The following is a 26,200-nucleotide window of genomic DNA, read 5'->3' on the forward strand; positions in this document are numbered from 1 at the left end:
CTGACAATTGTGTCTGGAGACTTCAACCAGGCCAACTTCAGGAAGGTCCTACCCAAACTCCATCAACTTATCTCCTGCTGCACCAGAGCTGCAAACACCCGAGGCCACTGCTACACGAGGAGTCTACCGCTCTATTCCCCGACCTCACTTTGGCAAATCTGACCACAATTCGGTATTCCTACTTCCGGCTTACAAACAGCAACTCAAGCGTGCTGAGCCAGTCACGAAAACCGTGCAGTGCTGGTCCGAGGAATCTGAGGACATCCTCTGCCACTGCTTGGAGACTGTGGACTGCTCCATATTCAAGGCCGTGGCAGCTAACCTGGATGAGTACGAAACCACCATCAGTAAGTGAGTCAAGGACTGTGTACCAAAAAAGATACGGGTATTCCCCAATCGGAAACCTGGATCAACCAAAAGGTTCACTCCCTGCTGAAGTTCCGGACGGAGGTGTTCAGTATGACCACCCTGACCTGTATAAGAAATCCAGGTACGACGTACGGAAAGCCATTAGGGATGTAAAAAGACAAAACCGCATCAAACTAGAGTCCCAGGCCAACGACACTAACCAATGACGACAATGGCAGGGCCTACACAAAATCACAGGCTATAAAGCAAGGCCAGGCGGAATATCAGGGGCTGGAGCATCCCTACCCAATGATCTGATCAAGTTCTATGCCCGCTTTGAGCAGTCAGCCAATGTATCAGTGCCACCCGCCCCAACAGCCCTGGACACACCCATACCCACTATTACAGCCTCAGGGGTAAGAGCTGCCTTCCGCGGAAAGCGACGGGCCCCGACGGAGTCCCTGGGCGAGCACTCAGAGCCTGCGCAGACCAGCTGGCGAGTGTATTCGCAAATATCTTCATCACCTCACTCCTCCGCTCTGAGGTCCCCACCTCCTTCAAAAAGGCCACCATAATACCAGTACCAAAGAAGAACAAGGTAGCCTGCATCAATGACTACCGACCGGCGGCCCTGACATCTGTTATCATGAAATGTTTCAAGCGGTTAGTCATGAGTTGGATCACTGCCAGCCTCCCAGACGGTCTTGATCCACTGCAGTTTGCAGGGACGTTATCTCCCTGGCTCTACAATCAACACTCGAACACCTCGACAACAAGGACACCTTGCAATAGTGCTGTTCGTAGACTACAGCTCCACCTTCAACACCATTATTCCATTATTAGACTAATAACCAAACTCCGCAATCTTGGACTTGACCCCTCCCTGTGCAGCTGGATCCTCGACTTCCTCACCAACAGACCGCAATCTGTCAGGATCGGTACCAGCACCTCCTCCACAATAATCTCCAACACTGGGATCCAGCAAGGATAGAATAGAACAATACAGCACAGAACAGGCCCTTCGGCCCTCGATGTTGTGCCGAGCCATGATCACCCTACTCAAACCCACGTATCCACCCTATACCCGTAACCCAACAACCCCCCCCCCCCCCCCCTTCCCCCCCTTAACCTTACTTTTTAGGACACTACGGGCAATTTATCATGGCCAATCCACCTAACCCGCACATCTTTGGACTGTGGGAGGAAACCGGAGCACCCGGAGGAAACCCACGCACACAGGGGGAGGACGTGCAGACTCCACACAGACAGTGACCCAGCTGGGAACCGAACCGGGACCCTGGAGCTGTGAAGCATTTATGCTAACCACCATGCTACCGTGCTGCCCATGGATGTGTGCTCAGTCCTTTACTATACTCCCTATACACACATGACTGTGTGGCAAGAATTAACTCCAACTCAATCCATAAGTTTGTGGTTGATACGACTGTGGCTGGCCGTATCTTAAACAACGACGAATCAGATTACAGAAGGGAGATAGATCACTTGGTTGCATGGTGCACTGAAAATAACCTCGCTCTCAATGTTGGAAAGACCAAGGAAGTGATCATCAACTTCAGGAAGCGTAGCACGACACACACTCCCGTCTGTATCAATGGCTCCGAAGTGGAGATGGTCGATAGCTTTAAGTTCCTGGGGGTCACCATCACCAACAGTCTGTCCTGGTCCACTCACGTTGGTGCAACAGACAAGAAAGCCAAACAACATCTCTACTTCCCACGGAAGCTGAAGAAATTTGGCATTTTTGCATTGACTCTCACAAACTTCTACAGATGTGCGATAGAGAGCATCCTATCCGGCTGCGTCACAGCCTGGTATGGCAACTGCTCGGCCCAAGATCACAAGAAACTGAGTGTGGTGAACTCAGCCCAACCCATCACACAAGCTTGCCACCCCCACATTGATTCTGTATACACCTCCCGCTGCCTCAGGAAGGCAGACAGCATTATCAGAGACCCCTCCCACCCAGGCATTGACTTCTTCCAGACCCTTCCATCAGGCAGAAGGTACAGAAGTCTGAAGACTCGCACATCCAGACATAGGAACAGCTTCTTCCCCACAGCTACTAGACTCCTCAATGACTCCCCCTCAGACTGAGCTATTGCCTGTAAAAACACTATTCACGACGCCTTATGCTGCTCTTGCTCATGTATTTGCTTTGTTTGGCCCCTTGTTCTGCACTGTAACCAATCACTGTTTGCTGATGTACCATTTGTCAATGTTCTCTGCTGATTATTATTTTGTCTACTATGTACGTACTGTGTACATTCCCTCGGCCGCAGAAAAATACTTTTCACTGTAATTCGGTATATGTGGCAATAAATCAAATCAATCAATCAATCAATAACTGAAATGATTACCTGAATCTGTCTTAATTGTAGGTCCGCTGTCAATACTGCCACCTTTCCCTTTGGTATTGCAAAGCGGAGGAGCCCAGCCGTCGTCACAGTGACAATTGTCCTTATTGTTACAAACCTGAAACAGTGAAAGAATTCAGAAAGTCACAAATTGTACAATGGGGTCCAGCAGAAAACCATCTGGACGTCAGTGTTGTTTCTGTGATTGTCAGAGGACAATCGGCAGATCTCAGGATACCAGTGCAGCAGGCAGGAGTCCGCAGTCAAACCACCTTCTCCAATATGAGTGACGGGCAGGCTATTCATTGTTCATTTGACATTTTTTTTAGAATACCCAATTCATTTTTCCAATTAAGGGGCAATTTAGCGTGGCCAATCCACCTACCCTGCACATCTTTGGGTTGTGGGGGTGAAACCCACGCAGACACGGGGAGAATATGCAAACTGCACACGGACAGTGACCCAGAGCCGGGATCGAACCTGGGACCTCGGCGCTGTGAGGCAGCAGTGCTAACCCACTGTGCTGCCGTAGGCTATTCATTGTTTTTTTTTAATAAACATTTTATTGAGGTTTTTTTGGCATTGTAACAGCAGCAATATAAACAGTAAACATGAGACTATATAGCGCAAATACCACCTCCTTCCCTCACAGGTCCCACCATTAATTAACCCCCTAATCTACGCTAACCTAACCCTCTTCTCCCTCTGCTGACGTTTAATTTTCCGTGAAGAAGTCGACGAACGGCTGCCCCCTCCGGGTGAACCCTGACAGTGACCCCCTCAGGGTGAACTTGATTTTCTCCAGACAGAGAAAGCTAGCCATGTCCGATAGCCAGGTCTCCGACTTCGGGGGCTTTGAGTCCCTCCAAGCTAATAGTATCCGTCTCCGGGCTACCAGAGAAGCAAAGGCCAGAACGTCTGCCCCTTTCTCCTCCCGGATTCCCGGGTCTTCCGACACCCGGAAATCGCCAGCTCCGGACTCAGCGCCACCCTTGTTTTTAACACCGTGGACATGACATCTGCAAACCCCTGCCAAAATCCCCTAAGCTTCGGACATGCCCAGAACTAGTGGACATGGTTTGTTGGTCCTCCCGCACATTTTGCACACCTATCCTCCACCCAAAGAATCTGCTCATTCAGCCACTGACATGTGAGCCCGGTGAACGACCTTGAATTGTATCAGGCTGAGCCTGGCACATGTTGCGGTCACGTTGACTCTACTCAACGCGTCCGCCCATAGACCATCTTCTATCTCTCCTCCCAGCTCCTCCTCCCACTTGGGCTTCAGCTCCTCGGTCTGCGTCTCCTCTGACCCCGTAAGTTCCTTGTAAATGTCAGAGCCGCTCCCCTCTCCTACCCACATTCTGGAAACTACCCTGTCCTGAATCCCCCTTAGCAACAGGAGTGGGAAGGTTGGTACCTGTCTATGCAGAAAGTCCCGCACCTGTAGATATCTAAACTTGTTTCCCCGGCCAATGCAAACTTCTCCTCCAGCGCCTTCATACTTGGAAAGCTCCCCTCTATAAACATATCCCCCATCCTCTCAATCCCCGCTCTCCGCCATACTCGGAACGCTCCCCTCTATAAACATCCCCCATCCTCTCAATCCCCGCTCTCCGCCATACTCGGAAAGCTCCCCTCTATAAACACATCCCCCATCCTCTCAATCCCCGCTCTCTGTCATACTCGGAAAGCTCCCCTCTATAAACATATCCCCCATCCTCTCAATCCCCTCTCTCCGCCATACTCGGAAAGCTCCCCTCTATAAACAGATCCCCCATCCTCTCAATCTCCGCTCTCCGCCATACTCGGAACGCTCCCCTCTATAAACATATACCCCATCCTCTCAATCTCCGCTCTCCGCCATACTCGGAAAGCTTCCCTCTATAAACATATCCCCCATCCTCTCAATCCCCGCTCTCCGCCATACTCGGAAAGCTCCCCTCTATAAACATATCCCCCATCTTCTCAATCTCCGCTCTCCGCCATACTCGGAAAGCTCCCCTCTATAAACATATCCCCCATCCTCTCAATCTCCGCTCTCCGCCATACTCAGAAAGCTCCCCTCTATAAACATATCCCCCATCCTCTCAATCCCCGCTCTCCGCCATACTCGGAAAGCTCCCCTCTATAAACATATCCCCCATCCTCTCAATCCCCGCTCTCCGCCATACTCGGAAAGCTCCCCTCTATAAACATATGCCCCATCCTCTCAATCCTCGCTCTCTGCCATACTCGGAAAGCTCCCCTCTATAAACATATCCCCCATCCTCTCAATCCCCGCTCTCTGCTATACTCGGAAAGCTCCCCTCTATAAACATATCCCCCATCCTCTCAATCCCCGCTCTCCGCCATACTCGGAAAGCTCCCCTCTATAAACATATCCCCCATCCTCTCAATCCCCACTCTCCGCCATACTCGGAAAGCTCCCCTCTATAAACATATCCCCCATCCTCTCAATCTCCGCTCTCCGCCATACTTGGAACGCTCCCCTCTATAAACATATCCCCCATCCTCTCAATCCCCGCTCTCCGCCATACTCGGAAAGCTCCCCTCTATAAACATATCCCCCATCCTCTCAATCCCCGCTCTCCGCCATACTCGGAAAGCTCCCCTCTATAAACATATCCCCCATCCTCTCAATCCCCTCTCTCCGCCATACTCGGAAAGCTCCCTTCTATAAACATATCCCCCATCCTCTCAATCCCCGCTCTCCGCCATACTCGGAAAGCTCCCCTCTATAAACATATCCCCCATCCTCTCAATCCCCGCTCTCTGCCATACTCGGAAAGCTCCCCTCTATAAACATATCCCCCATCCTCTCAATCCCCGCTCTCCGCCATACTTGGAACGCTCCCCTCTATAAACATATCCCCCATCCTCTCAATCCCCGCTCTCCGCCATACTCGGAAAGCTCCCCTCTATAAACATATCCCCCATCCTCTCAATCCCCGCTCTCCGCCATACTCGGAAAGCTCCCCTCTATAAACATATCCCCCATCCTCTCAATCCCCGCTCTCCGCCATACTCGGAAAGCTTCCCTCTATAAACATATCCCCCATCCTCTCAATCTCCGCTCTCCGCCATACTCGGAAAGCTTCCCTCTATAAACATATCCCCCATCCTCTCAATCTCCGCTCTCCGCCATACTCGGAAAGCTCCCCTCTATAAACATATCCCCCATCCTCTCAATCTCCGCTCTCCGCCATACTCGGAAAGCTCTCCTCTATAAACATATCCCCCATCCTCTCAATCCCCGCTCTCCGCCATACTCGGAAAGCTCCCCTCTATAAACATATCCCCCATCCTCTCAATCTCCGCTCTCCGCCATACTCGGAAAGCTCTCCTCTATAAACATATCCCCCATCCTCTCAATCCCCGCTCTCCGCCATACTCGGAAAGCTCTCCTCTATAAACATATCCCCCATCCTCTCAATCTCCGCTCTCCGCCATACTCGGAAAGCTCTCCTCTATAAACATATCCCCCATCCTCTCAATCTCCGCTCTCCGCCATACTCGGAACGCACCCCTCTATAAACATATCCCCCATCCTCTCAATCTCCGCTCTCCGCCATACTCGGAAAGCTCCCCTCTATAAACATATCCCCCATCCTCTCAATCCCCACTGTCCGCCATACTCGGAAAGCTCCCCTCTATAAACACATCCCCCATCCTCTCAATCCCCGCTCTCCGCCATACTCGGAAAGCTCCCCTCTATAAACATATCCCCCATCCTCTCAATCTCGGCTCTCCGCCATACTCGGAAAGCTCCCCTCTATAAACATATCCCCCATCCTCTCAATCCCCGCTCTCCGCCATACTCGGAAAGCTCCCCTCTATAAACACATCCCCATCCTCTCAATCTCCGCTCTCTGCCATACTCGGAAAGCTCCCCTCTATAAACATATCCCCCATCCTCTCAATCTCCGCTCTCCGCCATACTCGGAACCCCCAATCCATACTCTCTGGGGCAAACCGTTGATTATTACAGATTGGGAACCAGACCGATGCTCCCTCTGCTCCCACATGCCTCCCCCATTGCCCCCAGACTCTCAGGGCCGCCACCACCACGGGGCTGGTGGGGTACCGTGCCAGCGGGAATGGCAGAGGCTCAGTTACCAACGCCCCCAAACTTGTGCCCCTGCAAGAAGCCGCCTCCATACGCACACATGCTGACGCCCCCCTCCCCCCCCCCTCAACCACTTCCTGATCATGGCTATGTTAGCCGCCCAGCAATAGTTGCTAAAATTCGACAGCGCCAACCCGCCCTCTCCCCAATTCCACTCAAGCATTACATTCCTTACTCGCGGGGACTTGCCCCCCCCATACAAAGCCCGCTATAACTTTGTTGACCCCGCTTAAAAAAAGGACCGCGGAATAAAGATGGGGAGACATTAAAATACAAACAGGAATCTCGCGAGGACCATGATTTTCAACGTTTGGACTCTCCTAGCGAGAGACAACGGGAGCGCATCCCATCTCCGGAAATCATCTTTCATCTGATCCACCAACCGAGCCAAGTTCAATTTATGTAGCCAATCTCAGTCCCGCTGTACTTGGATACCCAGGTTCCTGAAACTGTCCCTACCAATCTAAACGGCAGTTCTCCCAGTCGCCTCTCCTGACCCCTCTCCTGGACCGCAAACATCTCGCTCTTCCCCATATTAAGCTTATACCCCGAGAACCGGCTAAGTTCCACTAAAATTCCCATGATTTCTTCCATCCCCTCAATTAGATCTGAAACATACAGGAGCAGGTCATCCGCATAAAGCGAGACTGTGCTCCACCCCCCCCGACCAGCCTCTTCCAGCCCCTTGAAGCTCTCAGAGCAATTGCCAGCAGCTCTTTAGCCAGTGTAAACAGCAGTGGGAAGAGGGGGCATCCCTGTCTCGTCCCCTGGTGCAGTCTAAAATAGTCCAAAGTTGTCCTGTTCATCTGTACACTTTCCACAAGAGCCTGGTACAGCAACCTGACCCAGTCAATAAAGCCCCTCCCGAATCCGAACCGCTCCAGAACCTCCCATAAATAATCCCATTCAACCCGGTCAAAAGCTTTTCCGCAACCATTACGATCACTACCTCCACCTCCCTACCTTCCGGGGGCATTATGATCACATTTAGCAGCCTTCTTACATTGGCCACAACTTGCCTGCCCTTACCGAACCCCATCTGATCCTCCACAATAACGTCCGGAACACAATCCTCAATCCTGGAGGACAGAATTTTGGCCAACAGTTTGGCATCTACATTCAACAGGGATATCGGCCTGTAGGACCCAGCACAGCTCCAGGTTCTTGTCCCGTTTCAGGATAAGTTAAATCGTGGCCTGTGTCATCGTCTGGGGAAGGACCCCTCTTTCCTTAGCCTCATTAAACACCTTCATCAGCACCGGTCCCAATATCCCGGAGAACCTTTTGTCTAACTCCGCTGGGTACCTGTCCGGACCCGGGGCCTTACCCGACTGCATAGCCTTCAAGCCCTCCGCTATCTCATCCAGCCCGATCGGGGCCCCCAGCCCTTCTACTAGCTCCCCGTCCACCTTCGGAAAAGTCAGCCCCTCCAGAAAGTGCCTCATTCCCTCTGGCCCCGCAGGGGGTTCCGACCTGTACAGCCTGCTGTAGAAATCCATAAATGCCTGATGCGACCATCAATTCACACGAGAAGGAGAGTTGAAGTGAACAATGGTTTTAATCAACTAGAACTGTGCCTGCCTGCGACTGCTGTGCACTGAGAGCCGCCTACAGGGCAGCAGATCTACATACCTCCCCCAGGAGCCAGGGGCGGAGCCCACAAGCAGGTTGCGGGCCTTGATGTAATGGAGAAGCCGGGTGACCCCCGGGTGGCAAAGATCGTTGTGGATGGCCCAGAGTCGGTCATCATGCACACTGGCGCATGTGCCGTGGGACAGGGCATCTGGGGGCTCATTGAATTTCCCAGGACGATACACGATATCGTAATTATAGGTGGAGAGTTCGATCCTCCTCTTTTGTTTGCACTGGAGTGCTGAGCTTGTGACATTTGAGTGCTACAGTGAGAGTTTGGTGACTGAAGGAGTATAAGGGTTAATTTTTATTTAAAGTCTAGTATTTCTTTTATTTAGTTAATTAACTTAAAAGTTGCTGTTTGGTCTATAAGAAGGAGAATTTTGAATCAGCTTTAAACAAGGTTCTACTTGGACTTACTTGCAGCTGGAGCTTGTTAATTAGTTAATTGCATTAGGCCAGTTTTCAGAGGCTAGAGGCACAGCATAAATAGGGGCTAGATACAGTGCAGACTTTGTTTGCACTGAGTGCTGAGCTTGTGGCATTTGAGTGCTACAGTGAGAGTTTGGTGACTGAGGGAGTGCTGAGCTTGTGGCATTTGAGTGCTACAGTGAGAGTTTGGTGACTGAGGGAGTGCTGAGCTTGTGGCATTTGAGTGCTACAGTGAGAGTTTGGTGACTGAGGGAGTTAGGTGAGGAGGGAGTAAGGTGCTCCTTACATTTCATTTCCTATATTTATCAAAGAGCGTGAAGGGAAACAGGAGTTTAGAGTACAGCTGAATGGAAGCAGAGTCGGAGGGCGGAGGTCCAGTTAGCCCACGGGGCAGCTAATTCTGTAAGGTAAGAGGGGATGGAGGCTAGGGCAGTTGCATGCTCCTCCTGTAGGATGTGGGTGGTGAGGGATACCACTGGTGTCCCCGCTGACTATACCTGCGGGAAGTGCACCCAACTCCAGCTCCTCAGAGACCGTGTTAAGGTACTGGAGCTGGAGCTGGATGAACTTCGGATCATCCGGGAGGCAGAGGGGGTTATCGAGAAGAGTTACAGGGAGGTAGCCACACCAAAGGTACTGGACAAGAGTAGCTGGGTTACAGTCAGGGGAAAGAAAACTAACAGGCAGACAGTGCAGGGATCCCTCGTGGCCATTCCCCTTCAAAACAAGTATACCGTTTTGGATGCTGTTGGGGGGGATGACCTACCGGGGGAAGGCCCTAGCGGCCAGGTCTCTGGCACTGAGTCTGGCTCTGGGGCTCAGAAGGGAAGGGGGGAGAATAGAAAAGCAATAGTAATAGGAGATTCAATGGTTAGGGGAATAGATAGGAGATTCTGTGGTCGCGAGCGAGACTCCCGAAAGGTATGTTGCCTCCCGGGTGCCAGAGCCAGGGATGTCTCGGATCGTGTCTTCAGGATCCTGAAGGGGGAGGGTGAGCAGCCAGAAGTTGTGGTGCACATTGGTACCAACGACGTAGGTAGGAAAAAGGGTGTGGAGGTAATAAACAAGTTTAGGGAGTTAGGCTGGAAGTTAAAGGCCAGGACAGACAGAGTTGTCATCTCTGGTTTGTTGCCGGTGCCACGTGATAGCGAGGCTAGGAATAGGGAGAGAGTGCAGTTGAACACGTGGCTGCAGGAATGGTGTAGGAGGGAGGGCTTCAGGTATTTGGATAATTGGAGTGCATTCTGGGGAAGGTGGGACCTGTACAAGCAGGATGGGTTCTATCTGAACCAGAGGGGCACCAATATCCTGGGGGGGAGGTTTTCTAGTACTCTTCGGGTGGGTTTAAACTAATTTGGCAGGGGAATGGGAACCGAATCTGTAGTCCAGCAACTAAGGAAGCCGATATTCAGGACACCAAAGCGTGTAGTGACGCAGTGGGGAAGGTAACACTGACAAAGGAGAGTACTTGCAGGCAAGGAGATGGGTTGAAGTGTGTATACTTTAATGCAAGAAGCATCAGGAATAAGGTGGGTGAACTTAAGGCATGGATCGGTACTTGGGACTACGGTGTGGTGGCCATCACGGAAACGTGGATAGAAGAGGGGCAGAAATGGTTGTTGGAGGTTCCTGGTTATAGATGTTTCAAGATTAGGGAGGATGGTAAAAGAGGTGGGGGGGTGGCATTGTTAATTAGAGATAGTATAACAGCTGCAGAAAGGCAGTTCGAGGGGGATCTGCCTACTGAGGTAATATGGGTTGAAGTCAGAAATAGGAAAGGAGAAGTCACCTTGTTGGGAGTTTTCTATAGGCCCCCCAATAGCAGCAGAGATGTGGAGGAACAGATTGGGAAACAGATTTTGGAAAGGTGCAGAAGTCACAGGGTAGTAGTCATGGGTGACTTCAACTTCCCAAACATTGAGTGGAAACTCTTTAGATCAAATAGTTTGGATGGGGTAGTGTTTGTGCAGTGTGTCCAGGAAGCTTTTCTAACACAGTATGTAGATTGTCCGACCAGAGGGGAGGCCATTTTGGATTTAGTACTTGGTAATGAACCAGGGCAGGTGATAGATTTGTTAGTGGGGGAGCATTTTGGAGGTAGTGACCACAATTCTGTGACTTTCACTTTAGTTATGGAGAGGGATAGGTGTGTGCAACAGGGCAAGGTTTACAATTGGGGGAAGGGTAAATACGATGCTGTCAGACAAGAATTGAAGTGCAGCCGAGTGGGTGCGTGCGGAGGAGGCCTCCTGCATGGGAACCTCCCTCCGGGCCCTCGCCACGGCAGCACTCCCATCCCCACCCAAAAAACACTCCAGCAGCCCAGTGGTGACAGCCACCCTCTAATCCTGGAACCAACTGCGGCAGCAATTTGGCCTGTACAAAATGTCGGACAAGGCTCCCATCTGCAACAACCATAGGTTCAAACCAGCACTGACCGATGCCACCTTCAAAAGGTGGAGGCAGGACGGGGGGACACTGACAGTCAGGGACCTATACACGGACGACAGGATCGCAACACTGGACGAACTGACAGAGAAATTTCAGCTAGCTGGGGGGAACGAGCTACGGTACCTGCAGCTCAAAAACTTCCTACGAAAGGAGACAAGGACGTACCCACAACCGCCACGACAGACACTATTGGAAGACCTACTGGACGCAAGTATCCTAGAGAAAGGGAACTGTAGTGACATGTATGACCGACTGGTAGAAAGGGACGACACCGTACTGGACGCAACAAGAAGGAAATGGGAGGACGACCTGGGGATGGAGATAGGGTGGGGACTCTGGAGCGAAGCACTGCATAGGGTCAACTCCACCTCCACGTGCGCAAGGCTCAGCCTGACGCAACTAAAAGTGGTACATAGAGCCCACTTAACGAGAAACCGTATGAGTAGGTTCTTCCCGGAGGTGGAGGACAAATGTGAGCGGTGCCAGAGAGGCCCGGCCAACCACGCCCACATGTTCTGGTCTTGCCCCAGACTTGTGGAGTACTGGACAGCCTTCTTCGAGGCTATGTCCAAAGTGGTGGGGGTGAGGGTGGAGCCATGCCCGATAGTGGCGGTCTTCGGGGTTTCAGACCAGCCAGATCTATTCCTGGGGAGGAGGGCGGATGCCCTTGCCTTTGCCTCCCTGATTGCCCGCCGTAGAATCCTGTTTGGCTGGCGGTCAGCAGAACCACCCAGAGCTGCAGACTGGCTGTCCGACCTCTCGGAATCTCTCCAAATGGAGAAAATCAAATTCGCCATCCGAGGGTCGGACGACGGCTTCCACAGAACGTGGGAGCCATTCATGCAATTGTTCCGGGACCTGTTTGTGGCCAACGTACATGAGGAAGAATAGTCGGGTGGCCAAGAACCAGGGGAAAATGGACGGGAATCGGGGGAAGGTAGCCGGGGGGAGGGGGGGGGGGGGGGGGGGGGGGATACGGGCTCGGTATGGGGGTTTGATGGCAAGCCAAGGCCCAAAACCAAGCTATAAATAAATGCCTATAAACATGTGCCTCGGCCATATTGGGGAATGTAAAATATGTATGCTGGCTAAAGGGGGCGGCCACAATGATTGTTATGAAGATGCTTACCTGTAAATATTCATGTTAAATTTTTGTGTTTTCCTTTTTTTCCTTTTTTTTTTTCTCTCTCTCTAATAACTTGTAATTTGTCATATATAAAATAAGAAAACTCAATAAAAAAACATTTATAAAAAAAAAAAAGAATTGAAGTGCAGAAGTTGGGAACATAGGCTGTCAGGGAAGGACACAAGTGAAATGTGGAACTTGTTCAAGGAACAGGTACTGCATGTCTTTGATATGTATGTCCCTGTCAGGCAGGGAAGAGATGGTCGAGTGAGGGAACCATGGTTGACAAGAGATTTTGAATGTCTTGTTAAGAGGAAGAAGGAGACTTATGTAAGGCTGAAGAAACAAGGTTCAGACAGGGCGCTGGAGGGATACAAGATAGCCAGGAGGGAACTGAAGAAAGGGATTAGGAGGGCTAAGAGAGGGCATGAAAAATCTTTGGCAGGTAGGATCAAGGAAAACCCCAAGGCCTTTTACACATATGTGAGAAATATGAGAATGACTAGAGCGAGGGTAGGTCCGATCAAGGACAGTAGCGGGAGATTGTGTATTGAGTCTGAAGAGATAGGAGAGGTCTTGAACAAGTATTTTTCTTCAGTATTTACAAACGAGAGGGCCCATATTGTTGGAGAGGACAGTGTGAAACAGACTGATAAGCTCGAGGAGATACTTGTGAGAAAGGAAGATGTGTTGCGCGTTTTGAAAAACTTGAGGATAGACAAGTCCCCCGGGCCTGACGGGATATATCCAAGGATTCTATGGGAAGCAAGAAATGAAATTGCAGAGCCGTTGGCAATGATCTTTTCGTCCTCGTTGTCAACAGGGGTGGTACCAGAGGATTGGAGAGTGGCGAATGTCGTGCCCCTGTTCAAAAAAGGGAATAGGGATAACCCTGGGAATTACAGGCCAGTTAGTCTTACTTCGGTGGTAGGCAAAGTAATGGAAAGGGTACTGAGGGATAGGATTTCTGAGCATCTGGAAAGGCACTGCTTGATTAGGGATAGTCAGCACGGATTTGTGAGGGGTAGGTCTTGCCTTACAAGTCTTATTGACTTCTTTGAGGAGGTGACCAAGCATGTGGATGAAGGTAAAGCAGTGCATGTAGTGTACATAGATTTTAGTAAGGCATTTGATAAGGTTCCCCATTGTAGGCTTGTGCAGAAAGTAAGGAGGCATGGGATAGTGGGAAATTTGGCCAGTTGGATAACAAACTGGCTAACCGATAGAAGACAGAGAGTGGTGGTGGATGGCAAATATTCAGCCTGGAGCCCAGTTATCAGTGGCGTACCGCAGGGATCAGTTCTGGGTCCTCTGCTGTTTGTGATTTTCATTAATGACTTGGATGAGGGAGTTGAAGGGTAGGTCAGTAAATTTGCAGATGATACGAAGATTGGTGAAGTTGTGGATAGTGAGGAGAGCTGTTGTCGGCTTCAAAGAGACATAGATGGAATGCAGAGCTGGGCTGAGAAGTGGCAGATGGAGTTTAACCCTGACAAGTGTGAGGTTGTCCATTTTGGAAGGACAAATATGAATGCGGAATACAGGGTTAACGGTAGGGTTCTTGGCAATGTGGAGGAGCAGAGAGATCTTGGGGTCTATGTTCATAGATCTTTGAAAGTTGCCACTCAAGTGGATAGAGCTGTGAAGAAGGCCTATGGTGTGCTAGCGTTCATTAGCAGAGGGATTGAATTCAAGAGCCGTGAGGTGATGATGCCGCTGTACAAAACCTTGGTCAGGCCACATTTGGAGTACTGTGTGCAGTTCTGGTCGCCTCATTTTAGGAAGGATGTGGAAGCTTTGGAAAGGTGCAAAGGAGATTTACCAGGATGTTGCCTGGAATGGAGAGTAGGTCATACGAGGAAAGGTTGAGGGTGCTAGGCCTTTTCTCATTAGAACGGAGAAGGATGAGGGGCGACTTGATAGAGGTTTATAAGATGATCAGGGGAATAGATAGAGTAGACAGTCAGAGACTTTTTCCCCGGGTTCTTTACACAGAGAGTGGTGGGTGTGTGGAATGCACTGCCAGCAGAGGTGGTGGAGTCAGAGTCATTAGGGACATTTAAGCGACTCTTGGACAGGCACGTGGACAGCAGTAAATTGAAGGGGTGCAGGTTAGGTGAATCTTAGATTAGAATAAATGGTCGGCACAGCATTGTGGGCTGAAGGGCCTGCACTGTGCTGTACTGTTCTATGTTCTAATTCTAATTCTTGTTAAATTTTATTCTAAAGCGCTCGTGTAAAATGCCGTGAGATGTTTGTTACACGAACATGAATATAAATACAACTTGTTGTTGATGTCAGTGTCCCACTCCAGCACCAATATATCTATCTGCCCCGCTACAAACAGAGTGAGTGTCGCCATACCCCATTTCCATTGCAGCGTTTGTGACATTCTTCTGTTCTGAACATGGCCACGTCCACACACTTCGTTTCACGGCAGACCTGTGAAATGGAACACAAAATATTAACAATTACCAATCGTCTTGTTATTGACAATATGGAAAGATTTGTCATTTGAAACATGGAAGTCTGGCAATATCTGGTCTGAGAGAAAAATCAGAGGATACAGGGAAAGATCCCACAAAGGGTTCATAGCAGCTGAAAAGAGCAGGATTATAAAATTCAGATTCTTTCTCCCAAGCAAGCTTAGCAAACACACAGGATTCTTGTAGGGGCTGGTTTAGCTCACAGGGCTAATCGCTGGCTTTGAAAGCAGACCAAGGCAAGCCAGCAGCACGGTTCGATTCCCGTGATCAGCCTCCCCGAACAGGCGCCGGAATGTGGCGACTAGGGGCTTTTCACAGTAACTTCATTTGAAGCCTACTCGTGACAATAAGCGATTTTCATTTTCATTTTCATTGAAGCTAAGAACAATGTTTCACACCTTCATTGAAATTAACTATCTTAGGAAGTAGCTGGAAAGAAAAGGATGAGATTCAGTTGAATTTGGTGACAATTCTAGGTGTGAAGTTCTGCCGATATCAAGTAAATTAAAGAAAACTGGAGACTATCAGTCTACTAGAAACATAATTTAAAGCCAAAATCAAAGTCAAAGTTATGAGCTGGGCACACAATTGGAAAATAAAACTATAGAAATGACAGGAATTAAAAGTAATACCTCTTGAAATCAAAGCATTTTTGAATATCACAAAGGAACTTTGAACATCTGAAAGGACAATGTAATCAGATCTGAGGGCTGAGGCCATGCCCAAAATTAATACTTAGTTGTATTAGAATGTTTAGATCAAAGATACTTTTTACAATCAAAGTGAAATAAGTTACTTTACAATAAGGTCATAAAAACTTAATAACTGTTAGAAAGAGAATATAAACTCAGAGACCAGAGCAGGAACTACCAGAACCAGAACTCAGAGAGAAGAAGGAACAAGAGAAGCAGAGTCAGCTTACAGCCAGCTCGGTCATGGGAAAGATAAGACAAAGCAGCTGAGCTAAAACAGCTAATACATCTAAGGAAGACTAGAATTTAAACAGGAGGCAGAGTCAGCTCAGCGATAGCTAGCAGAGCCAGCTCTCACAGCTCGGTACATGGGATCGACAAGACATAGCAACCGAGCTAACCAGCGAATACATCTAAAGAAGAACAGACTTTAAAGAAGATTGATTGTCAAGTTTGGCCTGAAGATCTCTTCAGCAACCAGCAGGATCCAGAAGCAAGATCTTTTTACCTTTCTGTAAAGAAAATGATTGCAGCTTTTAAAAGAAAAAATGTAATAATAAAATAACTTAATTTAACCTCAAACAGTGATTATTCCTAAGTCTACTTACTTAGCAATGCGGGACACAGGATCGATGCTACTAAGTGGTAAGTAGATAAAATCTTCAGTGAAGGCATGGGTTATACCGGGGGATAACTTGAAAATATAGTTTGACCTGAATAGCACCCACCGAAGCCTGCATCGGAGTCAGGGAGTGAGAATCCCTGTTCACCATTTAGAATGTCGGCCCTTTTTGGTATAGGGGGAATTCTAAGAATAATGGTGAGTTTTCAACAACAGTCTGCACTTTGTGGACCTACTTTAGCTGAGTGAGAGTGCTTTTGGAGTTGGGTGAACACAGGGAGTTCAAATGGTGAGTGAAAGGGGGGTAAGTAGTAATTAAACTTATTTTCATGGTTAATTGAAAAGTCCAACCAAACAAAAGAAAGGAAACAAGCTGAAGGATAAAGCAAAAAGGGCCGCTCCTGTTAGGGGCACTACCCAAACGTAACAAAGATCAACGGAACCTTAAAAAACATCAAAAAGAGTGCGGTTAAAGGGGTCAATAAAACATCCCAACCCCTGCGGTGGCCACCGGGCATGGAAGACCTGGATGGTGCCCATGGACACCGCATGCTCCCTCTCTAGGGATGGCAGGCCTGTGATGTAGCCGCGAAAGAAAGGCAGACAGACCGGCGGACGACCCCCTCAGTCGCCTGCTGCTTGGACCTACAAACGGCTTCGCCATGCCCAAGAGCAGGTACAGAACACTACCATCCCCGCCATGCCCAAGGGCAGGTACAGAACACTACCTACCCCGCCATGCCCAAGGGCAGGTACAGAACACTACCATCCCCGCCATGCCCAAGGGCAGGTACAGACACTACCATCCCCGCCATGCCCAAGAGCAGGTACAGACGCTACCTACCCCGCCATGCCCAAGGGCAGGTACAGACACTACCTTCCCCGCCATGCCCAAGGGCAGGTACAGACACTACCTTCCCCGCCATGCCCAAGGGCAGGTACAGACACTACCTTCCCCGCCATGCCCAAGGGCAGGTACAGACACTACCTTCCCTGCCATGCCCAAGGGCAGGTACAGAACACTACCTTCCCCGCCATGCCCAAGGGCAGGTACAGACACTACCTACCCCGCCATGCCCAAGGGCAGGTACAGAACACTACCTACCCCGCCATGCCCAAGGGCAGGTGCAGACACTACCATCCCCGCCATGCCCAAGGGCAGGAACAGAACACTACCTTCCCCGCCATGCCCAAGGGCAGGTACAGACACTACCTTCCCCGCCATGCCCAAGGGCAGGTACAGAACACTACCTACCCCGCCATGCCCAAGGGCAGGTACAGAACACTACCATCCCCGCCATGCCCAAGGGCAGGTACAGACACTACCTACCCCGCCATGCCCAAGGGCAGGTACAGAACACTACCATCCCCGCCATGCCCAAGGGCAGGTACAGACACTACCTACCCCGCCATGCCCAAGGGCAGGTACAGACACTACCTACCCCGCCATGCCCAAGGGCAGGTACAGACACTACCTACCCCGCCATGCCCAAGGGCAGGTACAGACACTACCTTCCCCGCCATGCCCAAGGGCAGGTACAGAACACTACCTACCCCGCCATGCCCAAGGGCAGGTACAGAACACTACCTTCCCCGCCATGCCCAAGGGCAGGTACAGACACTACCTACCCCGCCATGCCCAAGGGCAGGTACAGAACACTACCATCCCCGCCATTCTCCCCACTGGGTGCTAGTAGATCAGGGAAGTGGGGCAGAAGTGTAAACAAAACTTCAACAAAAGATTCAACAAAGCACTAAAAAGGGAGTGCAGCCCATAACACAAAACTTAGAGATGCTCCATTGACTCAACAAGGACAGAAAAATGGCAGACGTCTTTGAGCCCCTGAACCGGTGCATTCAGTGATTGTATGGCATTGCTACATGCTTCGCCCTCCATCCCAGGTCCCCAGGGTTAAGGGAGTGAACTCCTCCAGAGCGGGTCCTCCAATGGGGATCTCTGCTACTGGACGGGAACAAGGCACACTATGGCCTGTCTGGGCAATAGGTGAGGGTAAGGGTGTGGAAGGTGCGCAGCAGCAGCCCACACAGTAAATACCTTCGAGCAGTGCGAAAAGGCACAGAGAGCATTTCCGTGAGGCAGCTAGAACTGTGGGGCACCAACCCCTGAGAGAGGTTTGAGGGCCTGAGGCCAATGTGGAATTCTGTCCGAGCAGGGGTTCGCCCAGACAGGATACCACCGCACAGTGTGCGTCCTCCAGATCGCGACTGTCATCGGGTCAGAACATAACTGTTTTGAGGTATCGGATGGCATTGGCCATGAGTCGGACATCCATTGCAGCGTGTCGGGCTACATCATGGGGGATCATCCAGCGCTCTCCTCCACCACCCAGCACGTCCCTGATCCTGGTCAACCCGGCAGCCACAGCTCACTCCTCCACCACCCAGCACGTCCCTGATCCTGGTCAACCCGGCAGCCACAGCTCATCCACCACCCAGCACGTCCCTGATCCTGGTCAACCCGGCAGCCACAGCTCCTCCACCACCCAGCACGTCCCTGATCCTGGTCAACCCGGCAGCCACAGCTCACTCCTCCACCACCCAGCACGTCCCTGATCCTGATCAACCCGGCAGCCACAGCTCCTCCACCACCCAGCACGTCCCTGATCCTGGTCAACCCGGCAGCCACAGCTCACTCCTCCACCACCCAGCACGTCCCTGATCCTGATCAACCCGGCAGCCACAGCTCCTCCACCACCCAGCACGTCCCTGATCCTGGTCACACCGGCAGCCACAGCTCCTCCTCCACCCAGCACGTCCCTGATCCTGGTCACACCGGCAGCCACAGCTCCTCCTCCACCCAGCACGTCCCTGATCCTGGTCACACCGGCAGCCACAGCTCCTCCACCACCCAGCACGTCCCTGATCCTGGTCAACCCGGCAGCCACAGCTCCTCCCCCACCCAGCACGTCCCTGATCCTGGTCACACCGGCAGCCACAGCTCCTCCTCCACCCAGCACGTCCCTGATCCTGGTCACACCGGCAGCCACAGCTCCTCCACCACCCAGCACGTCCCTGATCCTGGTCAACCCGGCAGCCACAGCTCCTCCACCACCCAGCACGTCCCTGATCCTGGTCAACCTGGCAGCCACAGATCCTCCACCACCCAGCACGTCCCTGATCCTGGTCAACCCGGCAGCCACTGCTCACCCCTCCACCACCCAGCACGTCCCTGATCCTGGTCAACCCGGCAGCCACTCCTCCACCACCCAGCACGTCCCTGATCCTGGTCAACCCGGCAGCCACAGCTCCTCCTCCACCACCCAGCACGTCCCTGATCCTGGTCAACCCGGCAGCCACAGCTCACTCCTCCACCCAGCACGTCCCTGATCCTGGTCAACCCGGCAGCCACAGCTCCTCCCCCACCCAGCACGTCCCTGATCCTGGTCAACCCGGCAGCCACAGCTCCTCCACCACCCAGCACGTCCCTGATCCTGGTCACACCGGCAGCCACAGCTCCTCCACCACCCAGCACGTCCCTGATCCTGGTCAACCCGGCAGCCACAGCTCCTCCCCCACCCAGCACGTCCCTGATCCTGGTCAACCCGGCAGCCACAGCTCCTCCACCACCCAGCACGTCCCTGATCCTGGTCAACCCGGCAGCCACAGCTCCTCCACCACCCAGAATGTCCCTGATCCTGGTCAGCCCGGCAGCCACAGCTCCTCCACCACCCAGCACGTCCCTGATCCTGGTCACACCGGCAGCCACAGCTCCTCCTCCACCACCCAGCACGTCCCTGATCCTGGTCACACCGGCAGCCACAGCTCCTCCTCCACCACCCAGCACGTCCCTGATCCTGGTCAACCAGTCTGCCACAGCTCCTCCACCACCCAGCACGTCCCTGATCCTGGTCAACCCGGCAGCCACAGCTCCTCCACCACCCAGCACGTCCCTGATCCTGGTCAACCCGGCAGCCACAGCTCCTCCTCCACCACCCAGCACGTCCCTGATCCTGGTCAACCCGGCAGCCACAGCTCCTCCACCACCCAGCACGTCCCTGATCCTGGTCAACCCGGCAGCCACAGCTCCTCCTCCACCACACAGCACGTCCCTGATCCTGGTCAACCAGTCAGCCACAGCTCCTCCTCCACCCAGCACGTCCCTGATCCTGGTCAACCAGTCAGCCACAGCTCCTCCACCCAGCATGTCCCTGATCCTGGTCAACCCGGCAGCCACAGCTCCTCCCCCACCCAGCACGTCCCTGATCCTGGTCACCCCGGCAGCCACAGCTCCTCCACCACCCAGCACGTCCCTGATCCTGGTCAACCCGGCAGCCACAGCCCCTCCTCCCCCACCCAGCACGTCCCTGATCCTGGTCAACCCGGCAGCCACAGCTCCTCCACCCAGCACGTCCCTGATCCTGGTCAACCCGGCAGCCACAGCTCCTCCACCCAGCACGTCCCTGATCCTGGTCACACCGGCAGCCACAGCTCCTCCCCCACCCAGCACGTCCCTGATCCTGGTCAACCCGGCAGCCACAGCTCCTCCCCCACCCAGCACGTCCCTGATCCTGGTCAACCCGGCAGCCACAGCTCCTCCACCCAGCACGTCCCTGATCCTGGTCAACCCGGCAGCCACAGCTCCTCCTCCACCCAGCACGTCCCTGATCCTGGTCAACCCGGCAGCCACAGCTCATCCACCACCCAGCACGTCCCTGATCCTGGTCACACCGGCAGCCACAGCTCCTCCACCACCCAGCACGTCCCTGATCCTGGTCAACCCGGCAGCCACAGCTCCTCCCCCACCCAGCACGTCCCTGATCCTGGTCAACCCGGCAGCCACAGCTCCTCCCCCACCCAGCACGTCCCTGATCCTGGTCAACCCGGCAGCCACAGCTCCTCCTCCACCCAGCACGTCCCTGATCCTGGTCAACCCGGCAGCCACAGCTCCTCCCCCACCCAGCACGTCCCTGATCCTGGTCAACCCGGCAGCCACAGCTCCTCCCCCACCCAGCACGTCCCTGATCCTGGTCAACCCGGCAGCCACAGCTCCTCCACCACCCAGCACGTCCCTGATCCTGGTCAACCCGGCAGCCACAGCTCCTCCTCCACCCAGCACGTCCCTGATCCTGGTCAACCCGGCAGCCACAGCCCCTCCACCACCCAGCACGTCCCTGATCCTGGTCAACCAGACAGCCACAGATCCTCCACCACCCAGCACGTCCCTGATCCTGGTCAACCCGGCAGCCACAGCTCCTCCACCACCCAGCACGTCCCTGATCCTGGTCAACCCGGCAGCCACAGCCCCTCCTCCACCACCCAGCACGTCCCTGATCCTGGTCACACCGGCAGCCACAGCTCCTCCACCACCCAGCACGTCCCTGATCCTGGTCAACCCGGCAGCCACAGCTCCTCCCCCACCACCCAGCACGTCCCTGATCCTGGTCAACCCGGCAGCCACAGCCCCTCCTCCACCACCCAGCACGTCCCTGATCCTGGTCACACCGGCAGCCACAGCTCCTCCACCACCCAGCACGTCCCTGATCCTGGTCAACCCGGCAGCCACAGCTCCTCCACCACCCAGCACGTCCCTGATCCTGGTCAACCCGGCAGCCACAGCTCCTCCCCCACCCAGCACGTCCCTGATCCTGGTCAACCCGGCAGCCACAGCTCCTCCACCACCCAGCACGTCCCTGATCCTGGTCAACCCGGCAGCCACAGCTCACTCCTCCACCACCCAGCACGTCCCTGATCCTGGTCAACCCGGCAGCCACAGCTCCTCCTCCACCCAGCACGTCCCTGATCCTGGTCAACCCGGCAGCCACAGCTCCTCCCCCACCCAGCATGTCCCTGATCCTGGTCAACCCGGCAGCCACAGCTCCTCCACCACCCAGCACGTCCCTGATCCTGGTCAACCCGGCAGCCACAGCTCCTCCACCACCCAGCATGTCCCTGATCCTGGTCAACCCGGCAGCCACAGCTCCTCCACCACCCAGCACGTCCCTGATCCTGGTCAACCCGGCAGCCACAGCTCATCCACCACCCAGCACGTCCCTGATCCTGGTCAACCCGGCAGCCACAGCTCCTCCACCACCACCCAGCACGTCCCTGATCCTGGTCAACCCGGCAGCCACAGCTCCTCCTCCACCCAGCACGTCCCTGATCCTGGTCAACCCGGCAGCCACAGCTCCTCCTCCACCCAGCACGTCCCTGATCCTGGTCAACCCGGCAGCCACAGCTCCTCCTCCACCCAGCACGTCCCTGATCCTGGTCACACCGGCAGCCACAGCTCCTCCTCCACCCAGCACGTCCCTGATCCTGGTCACCCCGGCAGCCACAGCTCCTCCCCCACCCAGCACGTCCCTGATCCTGGTCAACCCGGCAGCCACAGCCCCTCCCCCACCACCCAGCATGTCCCCGATCCTGGTCAACCCGGCAGCCACAGATCCTCCACCACCCAGCACGTCCCTGATCCTGGTCAACCCAGCAGCCACAGCTCCTCCACCACCCAGCACGTCCCTCATCCTGGTCAACCCGGCAGCCACAGCTCCTCCCCCACCACCCAGCACGTCCCTGATCCTGGTCAACCCGGCAGCCACAGCTCCTCCCCCACCACCCAGCACGTCCCTGATCCTGATCAACCCGGCAGCCACAGCTCCTCCACCACCCAGCACGTCCCTGATCCTGGTCAACCCGGCAGCCACAGCCCCTCCTCCACCCAGCACGTCCCTGATCCTGGTCAACCCGGCAGCCACAGCTCGCTCCTCCACCACCCAGCATGTCCCTGATCCTGGTCAACCCGGCAGCCACAGCTCCTCCACCACCCAGCACGTCCCTGATCCTGGTCAACCCGGCAGCCACAGCTCGCTCCTCCACCACCCAGCACGTCCCTGATCCTGGTCAACCCGGCAGCCACAGCTCCTCCCCCACCCAGCACGTCCCTCATCCTGGTCAACCCGGCAGCCACTGCTCACTCCTCCACCACCCAGCACGTCCCTGATCCTGGTCACACCGGCAGCCACAGCTCCTCCACCACCCAGCACGTCCCTGATCCTGGGCAACCCGGCAGCCACAACTCCTTCACCACCCAGCACGTCCCTGATCCTGGTCAACCCGGCAGCCACAGCTCCTCCTCCACCCAGCACGTCCCTGATCCTGGTCAACCCGGCAGCCACAGCTCGCTCCTCCACCACCCAGCACGTCCCTGATCCTGGTCAACCCGGCAGCCACAGCTCCTCCACCACCACCCAGCACGTCCCTGATCCTGGTCCACCCGGCAGCCACAGCTCCTCCACCACCACCCAGCACGTCCCTGATCCTGGTCAACCCGGCAGCCACAGCTCCTCCCCCACCACCCAGCACGTCCCTGATCCTGGGCAACCCGGCAGCCACAGCTCCTCCCCCACCACCCAGCACGTCCCTGATCCTGGTCAACCCGGCAGCCACAGCCCCTCCTCCACCCAGCACGTCCCTGATCCTGGTCAACCCGGCAGCCACAGCTCCTCCACCACCCAGCACGTCCCTGATCCTGGTCAACCCGGCAGCCACAGCTCCTCCACCACCCAGCACGTCCCTGATCCTGGTCAACCCGGCAGCCACAGCTCCTCCTCCACCCAGCACGTCCCTGATCCTGGTCAACCCGGAAGCCACAGCTCCTCCCCCACCCAGCATGTCCCTGATCCTGGTCAACCCGGCAGCCACAGCTCCTCCTCCACCCGGCACATCCCTGATCCTGGTCAACCCGGCAGCCACAGCTCCTCCTCCACCCAGCACGTCCCTGATCCTGGTCAACCCGGCAGCCACAGCTCCTCCTCCACCACCCAGCACGTCCCTGATCCTGGTCAACCCGGCAGCCACAACTCCTTCACCACCCAGCACGTCCCTGATCCTGGTCAACCCGGCAGCCACAGCTCCTCCACCACCCAGCACGTCCCTGATCCTGGTCAACCCGGCAGCCACAGCTCCTCCACCACCCAGCACGTCCCTGATCCTGGTCAACCCGGCAGCCACAGCTCCACCCCCACCACCCAGCATGTCCCTGATCCTGGTCAACCCGGCAGCCACAGCTCATCCACCACCCAGCACGTCCCTGATCCTGGTCAACCCGGCAGCCACAGCCCCTCCACCCAGCACGTCCCTGATCCTGGTCAACCCGGCAGCCAGAGCCCCTCCTCCACCCAGCACGTCCCTGATCCTGGTCACACCGGCAGCCACAGCCCCTCCTCCACCCAGCACGTCCCTGATCCTGGTCAACCAGGCAGCCACAGCTCACTCCTCCACCACCCAGCACGTCCCTGATCCTGGTCAACCCGGCAGCCATAGCTCCTCCCCCACCCAGCACGTCCCTGATCCTGGTCAACCCGGCAGCCACAGCCCCTCCCCCACCACCCAGCACGTCCCTGATCCTGGTCAACCCGGCAGCCACAGCCCCTCCTCCACCCAGCACGTCCCTGATCCTGGTCAACCCGGCAGCCACAGCTCGCTCCTCCACCACCCAGCACATCCCTGATCCTGGTCAACCAGTCAGCCACAGCTCACTCCTCCACCACCCAGCACGTCCCTGATCCTGGTCAACCCGGCAGCCACAGCTCCTCCACCACCCAGCATGTCCCTGATCCTGGTCAACCCGGCAGCCACAGCTCCTCCACCACCCAGCACGTCCCTGATCCTGATCAACCCGGCAGCCACAGCTCCTCCCCCACCCAGCACGTCCCTGATCCTGATCAACCCGGCAGCCACAGCTCCTCCACCACCCAGCATGTCCCTGATCCTGGTCAACCCGGCAGCCACAGCTCGCTCCTCCGTCAGCCACTCGAAATGGTGGAGGTGCGGATTCCTGGGCAGCGGCTCCCTGACGACAGCTCCTGACGGGGTAGCTGCGGCGACCATGCTCCAGACTTTAAGTAGGCCCGGATAAAATACAGACAGAACCTGCAGCAGGTAATGAAGGCCCTTCAGATCTCTGAATAGGAGCTGTACTTCATAATTCAGGCCGTGCACCTGGCGCAAGAAATGCGTTGCCAGGGCCCACCATCGTGGAGGGGGTTCAATGTAGAGGTATTGCTGCAGGGTCTTGAAGCAGAAAGTCGCCACCTGGGTGCGCAGGCACACCAGCGCCTGGCCACCCTCCTCAATCGGGAGACTCACAACCTCAGCAGCGACCCAGTGCTGTCTCTTGTCCCAGAAGAAGTCTCCAAGCATTCTCTGGCTCTTTGTGATAAAGTCAGGGTGAAGGGTCAAAGTGACCAACTGGTACCACAACATGGAGGCAGATAGAAAGCATCCTATCGGGCTGCATCACAGCCTGGGATGGCAACTGCTCGGCCCAGGACCGCAAGGAACTTCAGAGAGTCGTGAACACCGCCCAGTCCATCACACGAACCTGCCTCCCATCCATTGATTCCATCTACACCTCCCGCTGCCTGGGGAAAGCGGGCAGCATAATCAAGGATCCCTCCCACCCGGCTTACTCACTCTTCCAACTTCTTCCATCGGGCAGGAGATACAGAACTCTGAGAACATGCACGAACAGACTCAAAAACAGCTTCTTCCCCACTGTCACCAGACTCCTAAATGACCCTCTTATGGACTGACCTCATTAACACTAAACCCTGTCTGCTTCATCCCATGCCGGTGCTTATGTAGTTACATTGTATACCTTGTGTTGCCCCATTATATAATTTATTTTATTCCCTTTTCTTCCCATGTACTGAATGATCTGTTGAGCTGCTCGCAGAAAAATATTTTTCACTGTACCTCGGTACACGTGACAATAAACCAATCCAATCCAATCCAATCCAATCCAATCCAATCCAGGCGATCAGCTGGTTTATGACGAGGACTCGCCGCCTGTAAGACAGCACTCGGAGCAGTCCTGTCCAGCGTCCCAAGCAAGAGGTGACTTTGGCCTCCAGTTACTGCCAGTTCGGTGGCCAGTCTTCCTCAGCTG

General features: G+C 54.4%; 1 protein-coding gene across 1 annotated transcript in view; it reads right to left on the minus strand.

The window, feature by feature from the left end:
* Nucleotides 1-26,200, minus strand: part of LOC119963595 (disintegrin and metalloproteinase domain-containing protein 12-like) — a 432,269-nt gene that overhangs the window by 91,380 nt on the left and 314,689 nt on the right. The window contains exons 16-17 of the mRNA XM_038792926.1: nucleotides 14,858-14,935; nucleotides 2,727-2,841 (exon numbers count right to left, since the gene is read on the minus strand). Coding sequence (XP_038648854.1) covers nucleotides 2,727-2,841; nucleotides 14,858-14,935 — 193 coding nt within the window. The remainder of the gene's footprint in view (nucleotides 1-2,726; nucleotides 2,842-14,857; nucleotides 14,936-26,200) is intronic.

This window comes from Scyliorhinus canicula, chromosome 3 (genome assembly GCF_902713615.1).
Source record: "Scyliorhinus canicula chromosome 3, sScyCan1.1, whole genome shotgun sequence".
Taxonomy (NCBI): domain Eukaryota; kingdom Metazoa; phylum Chordata; class Chondrichthyes; order Carcharhiniformes; family Scyliorhinidae; genus Scyliorhinus; species Scyliorhinus canicula.